This window comes from Meleagris gallopavo, chromosome 12, assembly GCF_905368555.1.
Source record: "Meleagris gallopavo chromosome 12, MGAL_WU_HG_1.1, whole genome shotgun sequence".
NCBI lineage: Eukaryota > Metazoa > Chordata > Aves > Galliformes > Phasianidae > Meleagris > Meleagris gallopavo.
The window spans coordinates 2,779,205-2,805,314 of record NC_139415.1 but is presented as its reverse complement, the minus strand read 5'-3'; the positions used below and the strand labels follow the sequence as shown (position 1 = coordinate 2,805,314).

Here is a 26,110-nt window from a genome sequence, read left to right as displayed (position 1 = left end):
CGCCCACGTGACGCAGGGCGAGCACGCGCGCGCGCCCCCTTTAAACCGCCTCCTCCTCCTCCCCCTCTTCGCGCCGCGCGCCGTTTCCAAGGCGACCCGGGAGGAAGGGCGGCTGAGCGCGAGCGCGCGCGCGGCGTTCCCCTCCGCTCTCCCTTCGCCGTGCCGCTCACGCGCGAGGCGCGCGCCGAGCCCCCGCCGGAGCGGAGCTACGCGATGCGGTACGGCGCGGTGCGGTGCGGCGGGCAGCAGCGGCAGCAGGTACGTGCCGTGCTCCGATGCGACCATGCGCGACGCCGGGCACAATGGGGCCGCCGCCGTGGGTCCCGCGGGGCGGGCGGGCGGGCCGGCTCCGTGCGGAGTGGCCGCGCGGGCGGACGGCGCGTCGGGAGCATCTCCACGGCGGGGAAAGTTTGGACGCGGCGCCGCCCCCCGCCAACTTCCCGCGGCGGGGTGATCCGGGCTGTCCCGGGGCGGGCGGCCGGGCCGCTGCGTTCTGTCGTGCCGCGCGGGGCCCGGGACGGCTGAAGGCGCTCCGCTGTTCGCGCAGCGGCGCCGTCGTGCGGGGCAGGGCGAGATCCGCGCCGCGCTGCGGGGCTGTGCGCTGCTGTCGCGTTACGAGCTCCGTAGGCCGCTTGTGCTACGGGCAGAGAGTTGCGGGGAGCCCTGCTACGGTGCGGCACGGAAAGGTTGTGTGGGAACAGCGAGCGGACGTGTGGGCTTTGAGTTTGTTGTGCGCTGAGTTCAGGACCAGGGCTCGTTAGGTGTCCCCTGCAGGGATTCCTGGCTGGTGCTTGCAGCAGGCTGACCTACAAGTTTGTGTGAAGTAAGGCGCGCACCTGAATCCACCGTAACCGCTGTAAGTGATTGCTTATAGAAGGCAGCAACTCGGTGCACACACAGCTGCCTGCGTGTACAGGTAATCAGTAGAGAGCTGCGGGCAGCCTCACGGTCTCAGTGTGGGCAGCTGCTGTGCTGGGGCTCTGCTCAACAGCCACTGCCTAGTGGTGTGGTGCCTGCAGGCTGGGGTCTGCCCAGACCAAGGTGAGTGACCTGCACATCCTTGGTGTGTTACCAAGCGTTATTGCCTCAGTAGGGCTCGTGTGGGTCGCCGATAGCCAGAGGTTCTCTGGTGGCTCCTGCAGGCAGGTCCATGCAGGATGTTTGTAAGAGGGCTGGTGCTGGTCAGGAGTACCACAGGTGTTGGGCTGCATGTGGCTGTGCAACAAGGCTTTGTGGTTAACCCTCTGCAGGTGTTATCTCGTGGGGGAAACAACTGTGACTTGATCCTGTGAACGAGGTCTGTGCTGTGAGTGGAGAAGGGAAGGAGTGCCTCTCACTTGCAGAGGGTGCTGGATGAGAAGCATATGTGTGCTGCTCCCAACGTGCTGTGCTTCCCGAGTGCTGCCTGGGGAATGCTCACTGTCAGTAAAGAGGCACTGCAAGTGAGGAGACTGCGTTCCTGAAGCAATGTGTGTGTACACTTGTTCCTGTGCGCTTTGGAACTAAGCGGGGTTCCTGCAGCCCTGTCCTGGTGCTTCCCATCCAGGTGGGAAGTTGCTGTCCCCTGTTGTGCATAAGGTGTGTTCTTTCTTGGAAGGCTGGGAAGAGGTTTAAGTTGGGGGGAAAGTTGGGTGCTGTCAGCGTGCTGTGAGCACACTCTGCACAAGAGCAGACAATGAGAATGTCTCACAGGAGTGTGCATTCAGTTCTGAGTGCAGACTGGGGATAGTGGGTGAGAGGAAGACCTTGACTCCAGCTGTTTCACGGGAAGGTCAGTAAGAAAATCAAGATATGAGGTATGTAAGCTTGCAGTGCAAGTGCCAACAAAAGCTGCTTCTCAGCTGAAGTGCTTCCAGACCATGGCTGACTGCAAATGCAGAGCACAGCGCACGGTGTAACTGTTGTCCCCATCACTGTGTTCTCAAAGGTCAGTTGGGTGTGAGTTCTGAAGGTTCTCTGTGGCAGGCACGAGCAGCTTTTTGCCTTGTCTCTGCTTGCTCCAGGTGCTGCTGTGCACTGCCCTAGGTTGGGTCCAGCAGGGGCTCCATAGCTGGGCTGGCCAGCAGCCTGCTGACAGCTCCATCTCCGGCAGGCTGCACGCTGCAGCTGCTGACTCTGCAGCAGTATTGCATCACAGGTTGCTGCTTATATTGCTCTGTGCTGGAAGTGAGATTTCAAGCATGGTCAGGAATGTGGTTTCACTGTAATTAATGTGATTTCCACCCAACTGGGAGAAAATGGATTGCCCTATGAGACCCTGGTAAGATTGAAGTTTACCTCTAATTTATTATCAGTATTCATTTAGGTTATAGTGTTACCTGTCAATAGAACAGTAATGAACTAAATCATGTTACCTAGTGCAACACCAATCTGCATGCACTCTCTATACATGCAACAAATGATGTGTTCTGTCTGTGTAGTACTCAACTCATCTGCTGGACACTGGTGTTCCTTAACAGACAGTACTTCATCCTTATGAACACTGCAGAAACACTGTTGCTGTAAGAGAGTGAGCTGGAGTCCTTTTTGCCTTGTATTATTGTCAAAGTGTCAACGCAGTGCTATTTGCAGAGCCTTTGTTGCTGGCTCATGCATGGTGAAGGAAATCATGGCCTCCCTCCCTTCTGTCCCTGCAGGTCCTGTCTGGATTTTGCACACCGTTAGATTTGGTGACAGTGGTCCTGGTAGGTGTAATAACATGAGGAATGAGTCTGTGCTCTGTAGGGTTGGAAGACAGAGTGGGTTTTGTTGTTGTATAGTGGGATGGACATCATCGTCCATCTTGGTGAACTTCCAGCTTCAAGCGGAGCACAATAAACCTTAGTTCATCACCTATGGAGTAACTTGTCCTGTGACTTTGGCTCCCAGAGGTGAGCTTAAAGCCTTTTTTTCCCCAAAAAAAGTATTCAATGGAGGCTAAGGCCAGGTGGGACAGTGGTAGGTTTCCTTCAGTCCACCTATTGCCTACAGTTGGGATTTGGCAAGGCAAATGCTGTGTGTTAGGGTTTAATTCCATGTTTTGTTATATGGTCAGTACTGATTACGTTTGGGTCATCGTGTCCGAGTCACTGGTGTTGTGTGAGTGATGAAAGGCAGGCTCTTGTGAACCCAAAGCAAGAAGGGAGTTTGAATGGTACTTAACTAAGCAGGATAACATGCATCTGCTTAGTTTTTTTTATTCAAAACTGTACTCTAAGCATGAATTAAAACTACATGTTCAGATACTTGGATTGCTAAACCTGAGACCTGTCAGTCAGCAAATGTCTGGCTGAGGGTTGCAGAAGCTTAGTTCTGCCTGTGTGAGCCATCCTGTGCACTGAATGAGCCAATGATTTGCAGGAAAATTAGTATGCAAACGTAACTGTTAACCTCCATTTGCATTAATCATCTTTTTAAGTCATATGCTGTTCTAAATATGATGCTTCCTAATTTTCCAGAGTTGAACTCTAAACCAAAATAACTGCCTTGCAAATTAGTTTCTGACATGGAACCTCTTCGTATTGTTTGTGTTTTTAAAAGGATATTGTACAAATGTTAAGGTGAACCACAGAAGGTGAACCACAAGTCAGATTCAAGTCCTCGGCATTGATGTAATTCATGCATTTTCCTCCTTGGGTAAGGAGGTGTTATTTTGTGGGTGAGGTTGGTGTTCTGTCCAGGAAAATGAGGGCTGATGTCCGACCTGTTTCCCCGTCCCTCTGCTGCTTTGTATATCTGCTTCAGCAGCATTGCAGTGTTTCATGGCCCCTTTTGCTCCTGCTCTGCCCGAAGCGTGGGGTATGCGTGGGTTCTGTGTCCAGTGGGTATTTTGAGGGGCTGCCAAATAATTAAGAAAAGCAAGCGGCCATAGGAAAACAGCTCAGTTTTGCTTGAATGGATTGCCATGAGACAGCGTCTGTGCTGTTCAGGGAACTTCAAAGGCTGCCTGCAAACCAGGGGAAGTGTCAGAGCTTGTCAAAAAGCTGCGGCTCTCGTGCTTACAGTGACTTAACAGTGTTATGTGGCTGTTAGTAAGGTGTACCTACCAGCTTTTGCCACTAAGATGATGAGAATTTATATAGCAAAATAGCAAAACTCAGATTTTTTTATTAAAGTGAGCGTGACTTGTGCTGCTGACTTGTTTTAGTACTTTTGTACACCACTATCAAATTTCTCATAGAAAATGCATCACCATGGAGGTGATGATATGAATTTCAAACAGGCTGTCTGATTGTGAACTGCAGGGCTCCTGTGTGTTAATGAGTGTTACCAAACAGCCCGGATGTAAGCGTGAGGTGTGTGATGTCTCAGCAGTGCACAGCCCGTAGCTTCTGGTGTGTAAGAGCTGCCTGGGTTTTACAGCCCATGTCTAATAAATTGTCACTTTTTATCAGGAATGATAAAATTAGCTTTGAAACCAGCATTTGAAGAGGAAAGTGAGATATGGGGCACAGTTTGTTTGCTAACTCATACAAAGGTCTTAAAGGCAACTTGGAAGATTTTTCTTGCATGTATTTACTTCTTTTTTCTGTTACCAGCTGCCACTTCTAGCAATAGGAATGCTCTTTTTTCTGTTTTCTTTGATTTTAAGAAGTCAATCCTGAGCAGGGAGAAGTAAAGTAATTCAATAGACATTGTTAGCTTTGGAGGCTGTTATTTTTGGGGCTAGTTCAAAGGGCAGGTACTCCTCGGAGACACGATGTGGCTGGCTGGTTTCCTTCGACTGAGAGAGCAATGCAGCACTTAAGTAGCATCCAAGGTTTGCTTAAAAGCTTTTGACACGTTATCTCTGGGCAAAAAGAAATGTGGAGGAGGCTGTGGAGTGAGCACAGCTGAACCTCTTGGCAGTGCATTGGGAAAAGCCTCTGCTTCTCTGGGGTTGACCCTACGTATAGTGCTGGCTTTGTTCCCTTCCCTATCGCTTAGGGCCATGTGAGGCAGGTTCTTTTCCCCGTGCTTGTGTGAGGGCTCTTGGTAGGAACACAGCACTGCTGCACGCAGTGCAGGCACATCACCTGCCTAGCAAGGGCTGTGCTGGAGCTGAGGCTGTCCCCAGCTGCCCAACTCATTGCCCCCACCTCCTGCAGTTCTGATCCCAAGGTACAAATAATAAAAGAACGTGCTTTTGGGAGGAAAGAGTGTGTGCATGAATTAATGGGTATGCTACAGAGGTATTTGTTTCCACATTTTTTATTTTTTTTTTTTACTCTTATTTGCTTCCTTCTTGACCTTTTGGCAAGGGGGAGCATATGGTGATGTGCTGTCCATCTGGTTGCTGCTTACTGTGAACTCATGATACAGGCAAACTTGGCTCCTTCTTCATTTCATAGGGAGACAGAGCTGCTAATAGAGTGACAGCTGAAGTGTTTATTCTGAACTGCAAGAGGGAACTGAGTGAGAAGTGAATACAAAGGGCATTCTATGAACACGTTCAGTCTTCTGTCTTAAATACTTGTGCTACGCTTGGATTTAAAGCAAAAGAGAGTGGAACTTTGTTGTGCCCTGGGCTGTTCAAGTACAGATAAGACAAATTCTTTCCCAGGGGATTTACAAGCGAAATAAATTTTCATGAGGGCAGTGTGAATGATGATAGATATGTCTGGGGAAAAAAAAGACAGAAACCCCACTTTGTTATGTAGGTAATACTATATATGTGCCACTAAGAATTCTGCTGAATTCTCCAACGTAGCACAAGCTTGTAGCAGTCTTTCAAAACACATAACTGAATTCCTCAGTAGTTACTTTTCTTTTTAAATGATCAGGTGCAACACTGGTAAGAATCTGTGTTGATTTGGGAGCTTAGGTACATTCAGCCTGTCCTGTTTGTGGCCTATATTAAGGATTGATGCTGGTAAGGAGAAGCTGCCTTACCTTTGTCAGTGTGTGCCTATGTACCTTTCTCTAACCACCCGAGTCCCAGACACCAAAGCCATAATAACCAAACTTTCTTCTTATCATAATACTGCTGAGAAATCAGCTAGGCTGTATTCATACCGTAAGTAATTATTGAATGCCATTTATTTTATAAACACAATAGTGGACTTTTGCGTTGTCCGTGTCTTTGCTCTGTAGTGTTTTTTTCCACACCACCACACGGCGTTTGTTTGCTAACTGGAAGAGGTGATTATAAAAGCAGAAAGTAGGTGGGAGGCCCAGATGCTGTAATTTACCTAAAACAACCTCGCTTGCTGTTTAGATCAGGGATCCTCATTTCTGGTAGTTCCATGCGTATTTATTATGTAGGACGGCACTGCAGTGACCCTGCTGTGATGTGAAACTGCTTGCAGGCTGCTAAGAATAGTTTGGGTTTCGGTGGGGGATTGTTGCTAGAGTTCAAGTTCACAGCATTCTTGCATTCTTTAAGGTTTTTATTCTGTCTTGAACAGAAGTTCAGACAAGCTTTTAATACGGCATTGGTGATTTTGGCTTTTGTTTTTTTCCCTGCAAGCATCAGCTTTTAAAAGCTGGAGGTTGTTTTTTGAAAAAGCTTCTGCCCTGTACTGTGAGATGCTGAAGATCTCTGCTCTGTGTCGTTCTTTCACTTCAAAAGTGGGAAGAAATAAAGAAAAGGACATAATCCAGTGATTTGCTTCTGATGCCCAAAACAGAACTTCAGAGGCCAGGTAGTTTGTTATAGTGGTTGGGCTGTTTAAATGCTCCAGGCTGTAAAGTGAAGTCTTCTCCAGTGTATTACTTCAATATTCAGGTTAAATCCATGATGGATGTATTGGTGACATGCTCACGTTTGTGAACGTTTCCCACAAACTTGGCTCCCTGCTGCTGGTTTCGAAGGTGAATTTATTCCAAAGTGCTGCTTTTAGTCTCGTGCCAAGGTTCAGGTACTGCCAGAAAACAGGAATTTTGATGTGTGAGTGAAGGCATTGGAAATTCTGGGGAGGCCTGGAGTGCTGGGCTGAGGGCTGCCCCTAAGGCAGGAGGGTTAGGAACTCAAGGACTCCTACACTCCCTTGAATATTGAGCTCTGTACTCTCAAGCTTTAATTCTTGTGCATGTGTGATTTCCATTGCATCTTCTTCAGCGACTTGTACTCTTCTGAAGTTTGGGAGCTGTGGAAAGAATTTCCCTCCTCCATCCTTTGGAGGCTGTGTGCTGAACAGGATCGCAGTGCCTGCTGTAAGCTTACGTGTGTTGTTTTGAAGGAACTTCAAGCTGTCTAAAATGATTGCATTCAAGTTGCTGGTAACCTGCTAATCTGTGAATATGAAAGAGCTAGACCCAATGAAGGGACAAACAAGCTGCTTTGCAGGCTTGGGAATAGGGGCTGTTCTCAGTGAGGAGGTGAGCAGAGCAGCATCAGCTGGTGTCTGGTTGATATTTCCTGAATCATTTTTACTCATCCGCTGAGAAATGCTCCACATCATCATCTGAAAAAGATTGCTGAGTAGCTGTTTGATAGATGGCCTTTATGAGGAGGTTTCCCAGAGTGAAGGTGTAAAGTGAGCTTTGTTCTGAATTGTACCTTGCAATGAGGATTAAGGCGTATGGGACAAATGGACTGCGAAGTGTAGGCTTGTAGCACTCATTTTGTTGAGAGTGGGAGGACTTTGTGCTCTAGTGCCTCTAAGTTTTGCAGGCTTGAAAAACCACCTTGCAGTGCGTTTGCTTGTTATGTTAGCTGTGTGCCACAGGAGCTTTCCCTCAAGGTAATGTCTGGTATAATGAAATCCTTATCTTGATTATGATGCTGTTGTAACGCAATACAGATTGCTTTATCATAGAACAAAGGTAGGAAAAGGGAAAACCAGAGTTCAAAATGTTGAATTACATAATGGAGAACTTGGTTCTGGAGAAAAGCAGATAGTGGGGTGGTATTTTCCTTCTCAAGGACACAGGCTTTGTTTAAATGGTATGACAGAGTGCTTAGCAAGCTGAGATAGGCTGCTCCACTGGGTCCATAAAGTGTGCTGCTGGAGCTGCATTTGGAGGAGAATAATGTAATGCATCAGAAGCCTTTAATTATATGTTGTAGTCAGCTCTGCCTAGGTCAGAAGATGTTATATTATCAATAATGCATTATAGACATTTCATAGTAACTTGCATATGTGTTGAATAATTTGTCTTTGTTAAGCAGACACTGGCAATGTTTGCATTCAGAGCCTAGGTTTAAAATAAATAAAAAGCATATTTAATATCATCTGATATCTAGTTGATGGAACAACTGAATAGATCAGAGTCGAGTAAAAGCTTATACAATGCAAAATATGGACTGTTTTACTATGTCTGTCACACTTTCTTGTCTCTGAATGGTACCAGCAGTTCTGAAAGCATTTCTTGGTTTCTCAAATTTAATTTTGTATGTGTTTGCTTGCAGCAGTGCTTAGGACCATAGAGCCTTTTTAAACATACTGTATTAAAGTAACAACCACCACCCACCCTGAAGATTAATACTGCTTAGAAGCTTACCAAGCTGCTTGAGGGGGGAAAGGGAGGAAAACAGTGAAGGAGAGCAAGCTTATGATTAAGGCATGTGAATGGGAATTTGGGGACAAATTGTCTTTCTATTACATGTTACCTTATTATATATATACTTCAACCTTACAAATACTTTGTGTTTTTTTTTTTTAATTCTTTGATGATTTTAAAGCTGACTAGGAAGTTTACTGCAATGGTGATAGCTGATAGTTTTTGCACGTGTCATGTTGTGATCTGAAGCAAGATTCATCTGTGGATTCCTCACTGGGTGTGCCTGTCTATTCAACAACATCCCCATATGCTTCAGTGGCCTTTCTCAGAAAGGCTGGGAAACAAGTGGTGGTGGACAGACCTTTTTTCTGATTTTTTTCATGCTGAAAAGTCTAGCATCTCTACTCACCTCCCCAAGTTGGAGCTTAAAGAAAAAGCAACAGAGTGACACAATTATTGCCTAAAAAGATAACAGAAGTGATCAAGCCTACTCAAAGTGTGTGATTTTTATGGTATGAGGTCCAGTGTATTCAGTTAATCAGCTGCATGTTCTCTACCTCACTGTTCAGCCAGCAAAAGATCAGTCTGCCTTGCAGTAGAGAAGTTGTATTTTCAGTATGAACGATTTCTCTGAGCTGTGCTCAGCACTTCTTGCCTTCCCTAAGGAGATGGCAGTGATTGTAGCATTTATCATACATAAAGGAATCTGTCTTTCTGTGTGTAGCTGCCAGAACTTATGTGAAAAATGGGGACAAAGAAGGCAGCGTCCACACTCGATAACCCTTCAGCCAGCAGCCCTGATGGTAAACCAAGGAAATCTCCCTGAATTCACACCCGCACCTCGTTCCCAACAACAGCAATAGTGGAACTGAGCAGATTTGACAGCATGTCTCTAAAGGAATCCACTTGCAAAATCTTGTCTGAAATACAGGTCTAGTGGTCATTAAAAATGGTTGTTTGAAAACATTGTGGAATGGACAAGAGTTTGAGTGGTTGATGTTAAGGGAAAATCCTGAAGCATACCGGTGTTAGTAAGAGCAGAGTTGGTCTGGATTATTTAGAACTGAGGATGAGCACACACTACATTCTGTCCTCAGCCAAGGGCAAATGTTGCCCTTCTTGGGGGAAAGAAATGGAGCAGACTGAAGTAGCAGAGTGAAGGAAAACACTGGAAATTTGAACTTGGCTTTAGTTCTCTGTGCTCTGTAACTTGTAGAGATGATGACAGATCAGTTGGTTCTGAGTTGACAAAATTCACTGCTTTCTGAGAAATGCTGCAAAAGGGCCTCTGAAGCTTCCCCGGGGGTGCTTATGGATTTGTGCTCATATTGTAAGTGCACATCTTTGGTTAAAAGGGAAAAGGAAAGAACTTTCTTGTCAAGATCAAAATAAGTGAAATATGGAGGCATTACTTTTAGAGCAACCTACTATTTATTTCCATGGAAACTACAACAGCTACAAAGAGCATAATAACACTGTTTTATAGAGCAAATTCTCAACTACAAAACAGTTTTTCAACAGTCACCACCAAGAGCTGTGCATTTTTGGCAGCACTGAACAAGAGCCTGCGCACAGCGCTTGTAAACAAGCGCACCAATTGAGGTGACCCGCTGTTACCACTCCTGAAATGCACCGCCCACCACCTCACTGGGCTCACATCCTCCTTTTGTTTTCCATAAATGCTCCCAAGTGTTGCTGAATGTCAGCGGGTGCCGTTTTTTCCTCATGGAGGAATTCAGTTCCACACCTCTGTTCCATCTGCACTTCCGTGGCAGACGCCATTCTGACAGAGTGCCCCTCTGCTGCCATCTGTCTCATGGCAGCAAAATGTAATGATATTGTTGGGAAGGTTTGATCTCTACTGCCAAAGCACCAACGTCCTCTGACATAATGGGCCAACAGAGTTGAATAGGAGGTATTTCTTCTGCAGCAGCCATTCTCTCACCCCTAATTGTCCATAACTAGCGTGTGTGCCCCCATAAGAGAGATGACAGCCTTGTATCCAAGTCTGGTACTACTGTTGTGTGTTTATTTTAGTGCACGGAGAAATACACGTTGAAACCAGTTCTTGTATTTTCCCCAAGGTATGGTTTTGCATTTTTATCGTCATTTATAACTGAAGTGTTGGAAGAAAGCTTTCAGACGTGAATATATAATAAATTAAGATCTAGTAACAGTTTGCTTTTGCAGTCCATTTGCCTAGAAAATCCTGCAGGGTGTTTTCTTTATATAAGTAAGTAAGACCTCTTGCTCTTCTTCATTCTTACACAAGTTTTAATGCCATCTACTGAAAAAAAAAAATGCTTAAGCCAGGTTAGGGAAATCATTTGCTGTCTGAAGCTTTTGTTGCTATCTAGAGTCCTGGTGCTGTGGTTGTGCATTTGGAGCTTTTGTTAAGGTCATTTTGCTGCAGCGGTGCAGGTTGATTTGTGCTTGATATCAAGTTGTCTCTGAAACAACTTCATTTCACCAATTAGTTGTGACAATTTTATGCTAACTGTAACAAAAGGAAATATTCAAGGGGGAATATTTTCAATGGCAAGCATGCTTCTCATCTTTTGAGCACACATGGCATTAGCAGAAGGAATAGAAGTCAGCATGCTGCGATTGGTCATCTCCATCAGTTTTCCACAGAGAGCAGTTTGAGAACATCTGGGCTGCAAAGCACACCTCGTGAACTTCCATTGATTGGTTCCTTGGGCTGCCAGCCATCAAGTGTATTTTTAGATACTTACAGCAAATCTTATCGCCTGCTAAAGATTGCCAAATCTGTAGTTGTAGTCAGCTGCTGTTTTTCTGTAGGGAAATTATTGGGGGGGTGGGGAGGGATTCTGGTTTACATGGTTACTTTGCTGCAGTGCTGCAGGCTGCCATTGTGCAGCAATACCTGAGTTAGCCTTCAACTCGCCAGCTGGCGACGGGTATCAAAGTCCGGCTGCGGCAGCGCCAGCTCAGCGTGACCTGCTCTAGTTTCTCTCTAATCCCGAGAGGAAAACTGTTGGCCTGGACACAGTAAGATGGTTCTTTCCTTCAGTAAAGCCATCTCTAAAAGCAGAGGGGGGCGGAGGGGAGAAGCACATAAGGCATTTTGTTCCCATTCTTAATGGCTTAGGCTTTATCGTTCCATTTTACAAGAACAAAGGGATGCATGGTAATTTAATGTAAAGTGAATAGGCTGGCTCCTTATCTAGGTAAAAGCTTGATGCTTGCTACAGTTGCATATCACTATAGCAGAGGCACTTCTTTGGGCTTTTGGAACGTGCACATCCTTTTTGGAAGGAGAAATAGTTCTGCCCTACATGTGCCGTCTGCCATCTGCAGTTATGTGAGTTAGTGATAAAAGTGCTTCACAAGAGTGCAGCTGCCTCAGCAGGTGTAAATTCCTCATCTTAGTCATAGGAGTCAGAAGTGCTCTGCTCCAAGATGAGGGTGCACGGTGATTCTGGCTGCTTGTACTGGCAGATGTGTCTTCCAGCCCTTTGGGTGCTGTCTATCACCACTCTCTGAAGCTCCTTACATTTAGTTTGGCCACCTGCCTGTTCTGTGCTTGATTGGAATTTCTGTATTACCACAGCTGTTCAAGGTGGGCAGTATGCATTTAAAAAAAAAAAAAAAAGACTTGTTAACAGAATATTTTTCAAAAAAGCATTTACCATTTTTGATTTGAGACAAATCTTCCCATCCTGAAGCATACAATATTTCTCATGTTGTCAGTTCTTCAGATTTTCTAAAAACTCCCACCTTCAGCATCACCAACTATCTCAGGCCCTGTAACCCAAGCTGTGTTTGTAAACCTTTGAGTATGTATGTATTCAAAACTGATCTTATTACTGCAAGCATTATCTCCAATTAGATTAAATCCTTTGGAGTAGGGCTTATGTCACTTGGGGGAGAAAAAAACTACCTTATGAAGTACCTAACGTGTTTCTAAGTAGCATATGAATAATAAAAATATGGGCTATTTTTTCTTGTCCTGACAAACTGTTCACTTCTAGGATTCTAAAATGGACAGTTCTGATCCTCATCTTGGTATGTCTGCCCTCCTCATCCTGCAGTGGGTGCCTCAGACAGCTCTCACTGGCAGCAGATGCTTGGTACCATCTGAAAGCTGTCCTGTGGTTTTTTTTCTAATGTTGTAAACCCTGAGCAGGTCGTGAACTGTCAGCTGTTAACAATAGTGTACTGAGTGAGAGCCATATTGCAAGGAAGTTAGTTTTATTCATTTTACAGTGTTGTTATTAGAGGCATGAAGAGTAAAACAAGCACAACATACTGCCTCTCTAAGCTCCTGGCTGGTCTTTGCAGCAAGCAGTTTCATTTCTAGTGCTTGTTGTACAGGGTCAAGTGCAGTAAATCTCTGACCTGAGGCCAGTGTATTCTTAATTCCTTGCAGATACACTTGTTTTGTTGAAGCTGTATTGATTTTTGCAGTACTTCATGCTGCTAATTCACATAAGAATTGAAAACAAAATTACATACATAAAATCTCCAAAAAGAAAAGTACTAAACAACCCACACCACTAATACTGGGGGCTTTGCTGTCTATTGGGAAGTGGCATCTTCCACCGATTAAGTACCAGACCAGACACGAAGTCAGAAAGATGAATTCTTCTGGCACCAATTTGCTATGTGCTGTTGGGTGTGGAATTGAGTTGGGGAGTATGCTTTCATTACAGATTCCTTGGATTGTGTGCAAATTGCTGTTGTGCCTGTGTCTGGAGACTGACAACGTATTTAGCAAGTAGTGATTGCCTGGAGAGGTTACTGCAGTACTGATGTTAAAATAGTTTTGAAGAATACTTCTTAGAAGTGCTGATGATTCCCTCCTGGTGAAGTTGTTTTCTAATTTTTTCTTTCAATTTTAATAAAGCTTAGTTGATGGATATTAACAGAAGTCTGTTAGCAGCTGTAAGAGACGTCGTTCAGTTCCAAGCAGAAGGCCAACGTGTTAGATTTAAGAGCAAGGATAGGTTTTGTTTCACTTAGCATTCGTTCAGTGTTTGAGAGTTTGTGTTGCACTGTGCATCCCTTGCATAACCACTGCTTGAAAGCATCCTTTTATCTGATCAGTGTATTACACAGAACCTCTTTATTGGATATGGGTCATGAGACTTGAAGTACTAAATCAGATGGTGCTAAAATAGAGCTATAGAGGGTGGCAGGAGGGCTGCCACGTTGAGTCACAGAGTTGTGGCCAAAGCTCTTCTGCCTGTGCAGTGCTGCAAGAAGCAGGCTGCCCCTGACTTGCTCTAGTGGATGTTTGGGAACCACAGCCTAGTATGCTGCAGGGGGAAGAGAATTTTCCCATGGATCAGTATGGTTGGGTTGTGGTCTGTTTTCTTTCTGGTATTCAGCTTTAATGAAAATAGTGAGCAAATGAGCCTTTTCAAGTACATCTGCTTTGCTTATTCCCTGAACTGAGTGCCAGGGAACCAATCTGTTGCACAGACTTGCCAGTTGTACCACACTGTCTCCAGCAGATTGCCATGTGTGAGGTAAGTGTTTGCCCAAAACTATTGTATCACCTTAAGTAAGTGTTGGTTACTACTGCTGAATACCCAGGGAAAAGCAACTATTCTATGGTCCAGAGTGAGTGGCAGTAAATGAGAATAACTATTTTCAGCCCACACATCTCCACAACTTTTTTTTTTATTCATTGGGAGTGATTTAAAGATATTTAGAGTAGCCTAGGAATTAGCATATATGATTTGTGGTTGAAAACATGCGAACTCTTTATATGCTTTTTTGTGTGTGATGTTACCATCCCGAGCTCAGTTGAAAGTGAGGGGGAAAGCTGTAGATTTGGCTGCTAAACCTGGAATTGCTGGCCAGTGAATATGTGCATTGTGAGGGCTGTTTACTCCAGATCATAGGTCTGGCAGGGTTGAGTGTCCTTGCAGCTTGGGATCAGTCCCTCACCATCTGTTTGTGGCAGGAACCTGGCTTATTGTATGTAGTAAGTGCATGCCATTGCCTCCTGAGGGACCCAGGGTAATACAGTTGAATGCATTAACCGTGTATTAAAATAATTGTTCCTTATGGTATACCTTACAAGGTGGTCCAGTCCTTTGTTTAGGTTCAGTGTGGTCAGCAAAGCTTTTTTCCTGAGCACGAGCAGTACAAGTGGTGTGACCATGTGCACTGTGTGAAAGAACTCTGTCTTTTGAAGTATCAGGCAGGACATGAAATTAAGATTGCAGTCTGATCCGACAGAGTGAGGTTCATCCTGAAGGCATCAATGGGATGAAATGCTACAGCTTTCTGTTGCCCAAAGCCAAACTACAAAGCCTAGCTTTGTGTGTGGGAGAAGAGCAATGTATTTCACACAAGTGGACTGGCTGTTATATGGTTGCTTTTAAGATACACAGTGAAGCCATATTGTCATATATTTATAATTTTTTCTCTGGAAGGATGCTTATAACACCAGAAATTACAGTCTAGATATTCCTCAGATATATTTGTAGTATAGTTGCTTCTTACAGTGAAGTCTTTACTTCTAGATGCTGATTATAACTTGTCTGATAGTGTGACCACATTTAGAATCATAGAATGGCTTGGGTTGAAAAGGGTTGAAAATGATCATCTCGTTCCAACCCCCTGCTGTGTGCAGGGTCGCCAACCAGCAGACCAGGCTGCCCAGAGCCACATCCAGCCTGGCCTTGAATGTCTCCAGGGATGGGGCATCCACAACCTCCTTGTAGTACACATCTGCTGTCAACTTCACTGGGGCTATCCAGGTCTCTGGATAGTGACTCTTCACTGCAGTTATGGGGAGTCAGGAAAAAAAGAAGTGGAAATGAAATCCAAGAGTTTGGTTTGCTTGTATCTGTAATCAAACATCTTTCAGGCTGAGTGGGTGCTCAGTTTGCTTCTACTGGTAATATATCTGTCTCTGTGGGCCTCAGCTAGGTTAGTGTAAAACCCAAGCATGTGAAATTCTGAAACGGGTTGTGGCACACAAATATAAGCCTATTTCCTGGATTTGTGATTCTTAATATTTTAGTATTTAAGGGAGATTTAACCTTTTTTTTTTTTTTTTTTTTTTTTTTTTTCCTTTTGAGAACCATGATTTGTGGCACAAAATACTTTGAGTACTGGGATGAGTGGGTGTGGAAGGAGATATAGAGGTGTGCCAGAGTGCCTTTGTCATGAAGTTTGTCCAAGCTAGCTTCTGCCTATATGCTAACTTGAGCCCAGAGCCATTTAGTTCCTCAGGCTGGAAAACAAACAGATGTTTTCAGTACAGTGGGACTGTTGATTCTAGGCTTGTTCCCATCAACATGTGCAGTGGCACATGTAAAGCTCAGTATTAGTTTTTGCTAACCATGAGCCCAGAAGCAGTGTCAACACTGCGTTGGGCCTGAGCTGTTTACATTGTGCTGGACTGTAAGGAGATCATCTCACTAGAAGCCACCCCTGGCCTGAGTGGTGTTGCTTTGTATGCGTGGATATGTCCTCAGCCATTTCTCAGATGGAAGTATCTCCAGCAGTGGGACGCGTAAATAGAACAGGAGGTGTTGAGATGTGCAGTGAAATGGTGTTGGCTGGCAGCCTTGTGCCTAGTGCTCGTATCTGAGGCACCAAGCGTTCTTTTGTGGTTTTCCTTCTTGTTAAGCAGGCCCCAACCTTCAAATGCTAGGTGAATTTATAAATACACCTTTTAAAATATGTGAGTGGTCTTTTCATCTGTGTCTGGGCTTGAGAGCCCTATGGTATGTTGGTATGGTTTTGGCTTTTTTTTTTCTTTCTGCTTAAGCCACCCAGGGAAACTATAAGGAACAACAGCAAAGAAAAGAATTGATCGCAGCTAGATGAGGACAGTGTGTAGCTTGGATAAAGAGCAATCCTGGAGAGTTAATGCAGAGTAAGTGGCCAAATGAGTACTCTCTTTACTAAATGAATGTGTGCCTGATGTTAGGGAGCAACTTTCTGTGTGAGTAGCCCTAGTAGTTACACAGTTATTCCAGGACTTTGAGATGCTTCATTAATTGTTATTTGCCGTGAGCTGTTAAAACTGAACAAGCAGATGGCTGCTTGTCTGCAGCAGAGCCTTTCTATCCTGGTGTCTTCAGATTTAGGTACATTGTGGCTTGCTCAAGTAGTTGCTGGGCTTTGTGTTTTTTCTGAGAGGCGCTGGTCATGTATCTGAACCACTGAATAGAACCACTTCAGCAGTACCATAAGCAGCCCATAGCTATGCAGGTGGGAATGAGGACCTGTAGGAGCTGTCAGGGCAACATGGACATGTGATGAAAGAATGTTTGAGCTGGAATGCTGACATGTCACAGACTTCTATGTGTTTTCCTCCTGCTCTCTCCAGTTCCTTGGAGAAGAGGTGGTGGAGAAAAGGAGTGCACGTGCTTTGCCATCCCAAACAGAACACCACATCCTGTTTGTCTGGAAGTAGCGTGTGCTGCACATCTGCAAGTGCTTTGGAAGGGGCTGGTCTGGTCTATCCTGGCAGTATGTATTTGTTTAGTCTTCCTCTACAGGATTTTAATGTATTCTGAGGTCAAGTTTGCAGTACTGAAAGCTCAAGATTCAAACAGCGCTCATAATGTTTTGTGGGGGAGATTATGATTATGCAAAAGATCCTTTTCCTCTTTTTTTATGGCCTGTCTAAACTTTTCTAGGAAATATGAACTATGCTTACAAATAGTGAGATGGTTTTTAATTGCAGGATTATATGCTTCCTACTCCACCCCCAGCATTCTGCTTAATTTCAGCATACAGGGTGATCCCATAAGGGGGTAGAATTATGGGTGCATGAGAAAGTTCAAATCTGCCATTTCCTAATTTCTGAATGTCTGATTTTTTTATTTTTTTTTTTTCCAACTTTAAATACCTTTACTGTGATGGAGGGTTTTATGTGTTTTTTTTCCTTCTTTTTTTTTTATTTTATTTTAATGATGTATATAAAAGTTTGACTGTAGATCATTGACGAAGACTCAAAATTCAATGTCCCTTTTTCCTGTGAAATGAAAAGCTCTGTCCTTTGTACCTGTCTCTTTTGAGTGCTGTATAGGAATGTTGAAGTTATGACTGGAATTGGGAACCTGCAATATTAAAACATATATCTAATGTACTTGATTTGTGGAGGAAGTTAATTTACTCTGTTTTGTAATGTTCTGCATTTGTAATCTTTTGATAAATCTCATTCAGTTATTTTTGGAAAATAAAGGAAGTATTATGGATCTACCTATTAGAGACATGTAAACAAATACTTTCTGAAAATGCTGGCTGGCTGAAAGAGGATTTGGGGGAGGGTTTAATCAATCTTGTATCTTCTGACTCAATGAACCTCTTCAATTTTGTTCAACCTGAAGTGAAGCAAGGAGGTGTTGCCACCTTTCCTGAATTTGGGGTTTCCCCTTCAGAAAGAAGAGCAAGTTGCTGGATATCTGAAGGAAACAATTTGGACATTATATGACCAGTCATCGTCTTTCTTCTTTCCCTCTCCCTAAATCTGTGAAGCATTTTCAGTTTGGGTGCTTGCTCCAGTTTAATATCACCAATGGCGAGGGCTTGGCACATTATTTTAGGTGCAAGTCTTTCTGATATAAGCTGACTTCAGTATTTCTCCACTGTGCCATTTGTTCCCATGGCTGTGGCCATGTGTGCTGCCCTAACCCCCTGGTGCTGACACAACTGTTTTTGAAGCTGTGCTTTTCCCTGCATTGGAGAAGCACTTTTTTTTTAAAGGGAAATCTATTGTTGTTACATGCCATACAATCTTACTGATTGTAAACTTACTTAGCAATGTGTGATGGCTCATTTACAAGCGTGTGACTAGGAGAGCTTGCAGCATCATAATACTCCATGGAGAACATGAGCAAATGCAACAAGTAAGTGAATGCCGTGGTCTTGACTTCAACTTAAATGAAGAGAGTCCAATACAAGTTAGAAGGGACTTTGGTGCAAAAAGCTTAAATTAGACATTTTCTTTCTTCTTTCTGTTCAACCTGTTATTGTTGTTGTTTCAGGTTTTTTAGTTTATTTATTTATTGCCACACTGTGATCCAAATTTTGGGGGACTGCTGAAACCAGTGCTAAAAATCATAATTTTTATGCAGATGTGGAGTACAGATTTCTTTTGAAGTTCCTCTTGGGTGGTGTTCTTGTTGCTTTTCTTAAAGGCTTGGAAAACATATATATTCTCTGAGGCTCCATCTACAGTACTGTGTCCAGGCCTGGGGCCCCCAGTACAGGAAGGATGTTGATCTCTTGGAGCGTGTCCAGAGAAGGGCCACTAAAATGATCAGAAGGCTGGAGCATCTCTTCTATGAGGAAAGGTTGAGGCAACTGGGATTGTTCAGCTTGGAGAGGAGAAGGCTCTGGGGAGACCTCATTGTGGCCTTCTAGTACTTGAAGGGAGTGTATGAACAGGAGGGGGAAAACGGTTGTTTGTGAGGGTGGATAGTGATAGGACAAGGGGGAATGGTTTTAAATTGGGGAAGGGGAGGTTTAGGTTGGATGTTAGGAGGAATTTTTTCACACAGAGGGTGGTGAGGCACTGGAACAGGTTGCCCCTGGAGGCATTCAAGGCCAGGCTGGATGTGGCTCTGGGCAGCCTGGTCTGCTGGTTGGCGACCCTGTTCATAGCAGGGGTTGGAACTAGATGAACGTTGTGGTCCTTTTCAACCTGGGCTGTTCTAGGGTATATGCACAGAGCATTTGCTATTTGCTATGATATACCACTGTGCATTTGCTCTGATTTTATGTAAACTCTCAAATTGCTTTATACTTTGCATTGTTTCAGCTGAACTCTGTGTATTAACAAGCTACTGCTATGCTAGACTGGCAGTGAAAGGTTGATCTAAACATTAACACATTAACCATGAGAGGTTGTGTGTTGGGTGCAGGCAGCATCATCAACCTTTGCTCAAGTGCTATAGAGCATGACGCTGCTTTTCAACCTGTGTGATTCTGACAGTAATGCATGAAGAGTGGAACAGCTGCATGTCTGTGCACCACAAATGAGAGGGTGGAAGAAATAATTAAGCAAAGATATGTCACAGAAGTGTTGAGATCACTGGTGTGTGTAATATCTGTGCAAAGAACAGGAAGGCGGAAGGGTTGGGGAGGCAAACAAAGCATTTGTAAGCATTTCAAAGGTCTCGCCTCAAAAAGAACTCAGCAAATTGTGCACAACTTCACTTACTGCAGGGGTGTGAAGAGCTGAGTCAGCTTTGCTGAATTCTGAACTGCGTGTCCACACATTTTTAGTTAGGCAATGAAGCTACAAACTCAACTCTACACGGAAAACCAGTTACAGAAATATGCTTTCCATCAGGTTGCATTGCCCTCTTGGCTCACCTGACCGCTGTGCTAGTCATGTAGTTCAGTGACTATTTCTGGGTTTTACAGCACTTCAAAACTTGCACAAGAAACCTTCTGGGGGCAATTCTTTCATTTCTGCTCTATCTCCTCTTAAAATGAATTCTGTTTAGTTTGAGGAACTTCGCTCTTCCCGCAGTCATCTCACCTTGAAAATACTTATGCCACAGAACAAATGGAACTGCTGAATTCTCACAAAATGGGCATTGCTCATAGCTGTGTGGGAACTCAGCATGAACCGTGTGCTGCCTTGGCCTCAGTTCCAAGAAGTTAAAATAAAAATATAAATGACCGAAAAGCAAAGAGAGAGCACAAAACCCATCCTGAAACTGCCAACTAATCTCCTCCCATGAGATCAAGGTGTTCTTATCTACTAAGCCTTGAGTGGGCTAGGTGCAGAAAGGGCAGCTTGGAAAAATTTCCACTCTTGGATGGTGGATGGGATACCCATAGGGTGCCTGCATAATGCTCACATCATTGCCCTTTGCCTGCACTGTGTCCTGTAGGAATGCAAGTGAGAGATTAAATGTAGGGAAATTATTTCTCCTCTCTGTTCATTGTTGCCTTTAAACACTACTCAGTTGCACAGAAATTTCCTGTGGAACTTGGAGGTGTTGTATATTCCTATAAACCGGCTTTAAGGAAGGTAGCAAATAGATGGGATGGAGTTGTTAGATGCTTGCGTGTGGACTGGGAAGAAGCAGGAGTCCTTGTAGTCTGTTTGCATTACATATACAACATGTTGTGTCTGTTCTGAAGGCTTCAGCTGTGCTGTCCTCCAGATGTACTCAGAAACCACTTTTTGATCCATTAAATCAAGTACTACATCAGTAATTCTGTGTGCAGATGACTGACTTTTTATGCTTTCCTTCTGAGGAAAGCTCTATTGAGTCCTTCAGAGACTTGACTCCCTTCTTCGAGACTTGAAACCCTCCCAGGTTTCTTTCCACGTTGCTCATCTCACCTCTGTGAGTGCATTATGCCACGGTAGCAATCTGTTCAGTGAGGGCAGGTTGGACTCTGCTCCCAGTGGAGCCCTCAGAGCTATCAGAAGAGCTTGCTGCCCAGCCATTAATTGCTCTCTCACTCTTGGTAGTGAGTGAATGTTTCCCCGTAAAGCTGCCAGCTCCAATAAGAGGTAGCAGGTTGGCTTATTGGTGTTGCCACTGGTGTGGTTGAATGGAGAAACAAAATTTTGGATGAATATGAACGCGCTTCTAGCTTAAAAAAGAAAAGTGTAAGTCTTGGAGCAGCAAACATTTCTTGTTCAAGTGTTTGCAATGTTGTTGGTCCCCCTTTTGGGACTTCAGTTCCCTTAAAATCTTTAGGTAATACTTTTAAAAATCTGGCTGTACATTTGTAGTGTTCTTGTTTTTTAAACCTCTCTTTGGGAGAGAGGTGGGGTATTAGCACTGAGCTGTCTCCCAAACATACAGTGACTTTTCAACTACATGAAGAAATTTCCTTTTCTACCTCTCTCAGAGGCCAGTTTCTCTCAGTTGCATTCATTATCCCCATTTACTTCTTATTCTCCAGGCTTACAGACATGATTGCAGAAGGATTTTCAATTTCCATCTCAGTCTGTTAGGGGAGGTACAGAGCACCCTTGTGCCTTTACCATTTTCCCAGCCTGTATGCTTACAACAACAAGTTTAGGTAATATACTTCAGTGAAAACATATGTGTTTTTGTGAAAAGCATAGTAAAATCTAAACCCCAGATGTGATGTTAGGGAGCTAACGTTGCAAAGCAAGACTTTTAGTGACATTTCAGTTTTATTCTGCTGCTAAGTGGAATGGTTGCTATTACGAAACTATCTTAGGCATAAGATATTCTTACTGCATCCTTTCAGTATGTGATTTAAACAGACTTTTAATTTTAGGCATTTGCTTTAGTATCTTACTGCCTGGGGAATAAAATCGATAAAAGACCAAGAATAGAAGGGAAGAGATTTGCATTGATATCAAACAAATATTGGATCAAGATTGTGCTATATCTGAGAAAGAATATCTAAAGAATAGTTGGTTTGTTACTCTGATGTTATAAGTACTTAAAGCTTGAAGAAAAATGGAGTATGTTTTTTTTTTTTCTGAAACACGCATATTTTGTGTTTTAAAGTCAATTGTATTTCTTCTTGTGAATAATTCTTTTTGGCAAGCTTATCTACCTGAGGAAGGTGATCATAATCTAGATCCTTTCTTTTTGTATATGCAGGTGTATTATCTGAAAAATCTGAGAATGGATTGACTACGTTTTACATTATTACAAGTTTACAGTATGTTAAATAAAGCCTTGGAAATGGCTCTACAATTGATGTAAGTTCAGTTTTGTTATTTGGCATCAAGTGACTACCATAGATAATGCAGTTGTTATATATCTCTGTTGTAAGTGCTTGACTGATACTAACAGTTCAGCCTGTTAATGACTCTGGTTTAGTATAAGAATTAGTTTTCATCATTGTGAAAGTTGCTTGATGTTGGTAATACGCTAGCTTACCAACCAGTGTGTTTCTGCTTAAATAAAGAGCACGTTTTTGTATTTTAGTTACTGATTTCAATTAGTGAGTTATAATCCTGACAGTAGTTTTACAAAATTTCTTACTATATGATTTCTATGAATCTGTATTTCTTATGTAGTATTCTCCAGGTTATATTTTCCAGCTATTAAAACCTGTGTACTGGTAAGTTTTATTCTCATCTGATTGCTGTTCCATTCTGGTTCCCTTGCATTGGTCCAGGTACACCACAAGTTAAGATTTTGCCATAGGCAAATGTGTCACCTTTTCCAAATGTTAGTGGACTTAGTTGATCAAAATATTATCTTGGTAACAACCTATCTAGAATGTTTGACAACAAACCCACAGACTTTGTAGACAAAACTAGCACTTGCCTCAATATTAAATTAAATATTAAATTGTATTAAAAAAAAAAAAAGTATTAATTGGCTTTCAATAGCATTTGTGCTCCTGAATCCCCAAGCTTTCTTTGAAAATCCTTCCTGCCTGATTATTTCTAAGTGAACCAGAAATTTAAAGCAAGATGTGTTGTTATGGAAGTATATACATGAGCAGGTGTCTATCTATAGCTTTACACCTCCCATAAAATGGTGGAATCAATCCAGAACAAAATGCCTAGGAAAAGAATCATAAAGGGAAATAAAATAATTAAATAAATAAAAAATAAAATGCAGCCTTTAGAGTTCTTTTACCTGTTTTAGATAATTTTGTTTTGACTCTTGCAGAAGTCTCATTTGGGATGTCTAGAACATCTGTGCAAAGCAGCTGGAATTAGTTGAATACGATAACCACTGCTGATTGAGTTGCATCCTCCAACATGACCAGTCCTCAGTAAGTACCATATCAGGATAATTATAACTTATTTTAATTACCCAAGAACAGTTCCTGCCTGTTGTTGTGATGTCAGAAGGAAAAGTTGCTATTTTGAGAAGGAATAGTGGGATTTTGTCAGTTTTCTAAAGAGTGTGAATTAACAGAGCAAGAATGCATTAAGTTTTGGATGTATACTGACAGCCAGTGGCTAAAAATTACTGTGTCTCATTTTCATATCCATTTGCCTTTTCCTTTCCCTTTCACCAAAACTGTCTGAAAGCTGCTTGCCAACACCAGTCTATTGATTGGTTTCTTTTCAGTCACATCACAGAATCACATAGGATCACACAGGTTGGAAGGGACCTCAAGGATCATGAATCTCCAACCCTCCTGCCATGTGCAGGGCCACCAACCTCCACATTTAATACCAGACCAGGCTGCCCAGGGCCCCATCCAACCTGGCCTTGAACACCTCCAGGGATGGACGGGGCATCCACAGCCTCTCTGAGCAGCTTTTCCAGCACCTCACCACTCTCACAGTAAAGAACTTCCCCCGATATTCAACCTAAATCTTCCCTCCTTCAACTTAAAATCATTTCCCCTCGTCCTGCAGTTATCTACCCTTTCATGTCAGACTCTGCCTATGATGTAGTCTGTCTAAGAAACACAAAAGATAAATTCTGTTGAGAGGCAGAAGGCTGCACTCATCCATTTTCCTTTTTTCCCTTATAATACTGGAAATGGGATCTCTGCATGGTCTTCATGCAAAACTGGATCAGCTTTTCTTAGACTTGTAAGGGTAAAGGTTCACAGGTGGTCACTAAAGGTGAAAATCACGGAAGTTTCTTGCTAAAATTAGCTCCTGCCTCTGATTTCACTTGATGGATAAATACAGTTCTATTGAAATGACACGAATCTCAATACTTTCAATCACTGGTTAGGCAAGGAGTAAAATAAAATGAGCTTTTAGGTTGTACATATAGTAGTGTCTCCCTTTACTTTCTGCTTGGTGTGACAATATGACTCACTGTCAGTCTTACTTCAGTGCCTGATAAAATTATTTCGGGAGTTATAGGAAAACATCTGGAAGATAATGCAGTCACTGGTTGCAACCAACGTGGGCTCACGAGAGAGAGAGAGAGTTCTGTTTATGAACTTAATCTCCATTTATGACAATGTTACCCACCTGCATGACCAAGGGAAGCCAGCTGATGTAATTTTAGTAAAACTTTTGATGTTGTTACTCGAAATATTGATCTGGACAAAATGTCCAGCATATATAGAGAGAGAAAGAGGAAAAAAGAAGTTGTAGGTGGAAAAGTGGCTGATGGGTCAGGCTCTGGGGTGTATCAGACCTGGCACTGCCAGCTGGGTGAGGGAAGGGATTGTCTCACTCCGCTCTGTGCTGCGCAGCTTCATTTCAAGCAGTGTGAGCAGGTTTGGGTGCCACGATACAAGGATATGAAAATATTAGAGAGCATTCAAAGGAGGGCTACAGAGATGGTGAAAGGTCTTGAGGGCAAGATGTGTGTTGCTGAGGTCCTTGGGTTTGTTCAGCTCAGAGCAGAACAGGCTGAGGGGAGGCCTGATGGCAGCTGCAGCTCCTCACAGCGAGCGGAGGGCAGCGCTGAGCTCTGTGACGGCGACAGGACCCGAGGGAACGGCATGGAGCTGTGTCAGGGGGTAGGGAAAGGTTCTGCCCTAGAGGTGATGGGCAGGGAATGGGCTGCCCAGGGCTGTGGGCATGGCCTTGACCTGCTGGAGCCTAAGGAGCGTTTGGATGCTGCTGTTACATGCAGAGTTTGGGTGGTTCTGTGTGGAGTTGGGCATTGGACTTGATAATCCTTGGGGGTCCTTTCCAACTCAGGGTATTCTGATTCTGTGATACAGGCGCAGCCTTTCTTTGACAAATACTTGAGTTATAAAAGCTTTTTCAGGTTTTTCAAATGACTTTTTTGTGTAATGCTGGTAGCGATTAGCTCCTTTAAATCTGGATGAATGTTTTCCATCCAAAAGGGTCAGTCTGATGTTCTGGCTCTGAGCAATAGGTTTTTCTTTCCCTTTCATCTAGAATTCTAGCTTCTTCACTCACATCTTCAGATTTACAAGATACATGAGTTAAGAACTCTGCTAAATAATTCATTTTTTTCTGGAAAAAAAAAAAAAAACAACAAACCTACGTATTAGTTTGCTTGAATAGCTGGGATATTTTAATAAACTTCTTTAAAGGTTTGCAACCTTTGCAATCAAATGAGAAATGAGTTAGGTGCTATATGCTTTTTAACTGTATCTCAAAGGAAAAAGACCATCATATCTGCTGTTTAAAGCTTCTGAAAACTAGCATGAGATTTCTGAGAAGTTAATAAAATCCCAAGGATAAATGCCAGAGCAGATTGTTTACGCTCTACTCTGAATCATGTGAGGCAAGGAGCTCTCACTGGGAACTGCAAAGGATCAATCCCTACTGGGACTTCCCATATGAGCTTTCTCCTACAATGAATTCATCCTTCATGTGCAGGAGGGTATGCTAGTTGACAACATTTGAGTTCTGGGTAAGTAGTACTTTAAATGTGGAGGACAGGGATATAGTCAGATGCTGTTTTTGCTTGCATGCAGTTCTCATTAATGTTGCTGGAATGGTAGAAAAATACATCTGGACTTAGAAGCTGTACAAATAGCTATATAAGATAAGCTTTATAGAGGAGTTCATAATTCTCCTGAGTCTTTGTGTTATTCAAAATAATTCTTTCAGACAGATTCTTTTTCAACTTGTAGTGGAGTAATCTTCTGTGGTTGAATGAAATCAAGTCACCGTCTCTCAAAAGCTCTTTGATAGTAGTGATCCACAGTGAGAGGGGTCAAAATGCATCCATTAACTACTGATTTGTATAATAATTAATAAGCTTAACTATTCATTGTTCACTTGTCCAAGTTACAAAGCAGTGAGTTTTTAGTTGGTGTAGTTGCTTGCCTTCCTTCTGTAGTTCTTGACTGTTTTGCACAAATATTTTGCTTTGTGTTTCATACGCAGTTTCTACATTTG

General features: G+C 43.3%; 1 protein-coding gene across 4 annotated transcripts in view; it reads left to right on the top strand.

Annotated features, from left to right (window-relative positions):
• TMEM266 (transmembrane protein 266) overlaps positions 1–26,110 on the top strand; it is a 77,934-nt gene that overhangs the window by 718 nt on the left and 51,106 nt on the right. For 2 of the 4 annotated variants that reach the window (XM_085233959.1, XM_085233957.1), the window contains exons 1-3: positions 71–258; positions 21,954–22,054; positions 22,980–23,085. In XM_085233959.1, the coding sequence (XP_085090085.1) occupies positions 23,072–23,085 (14 nt within the window). In that variant the 5' untranslated portion in view covers positions 71–258; positions 21,954–22,054; positions 22,980–23,071. Of the gene's footprint in view, positions 1–69; positions 259–21,953; positions 22,055–22,979; positions 23,086–26,110 lie in introns of those variants that run through there. The other 2 variants (XM_085233960.1, XM_085233958.1) reach the window with 2 other exon arrangements.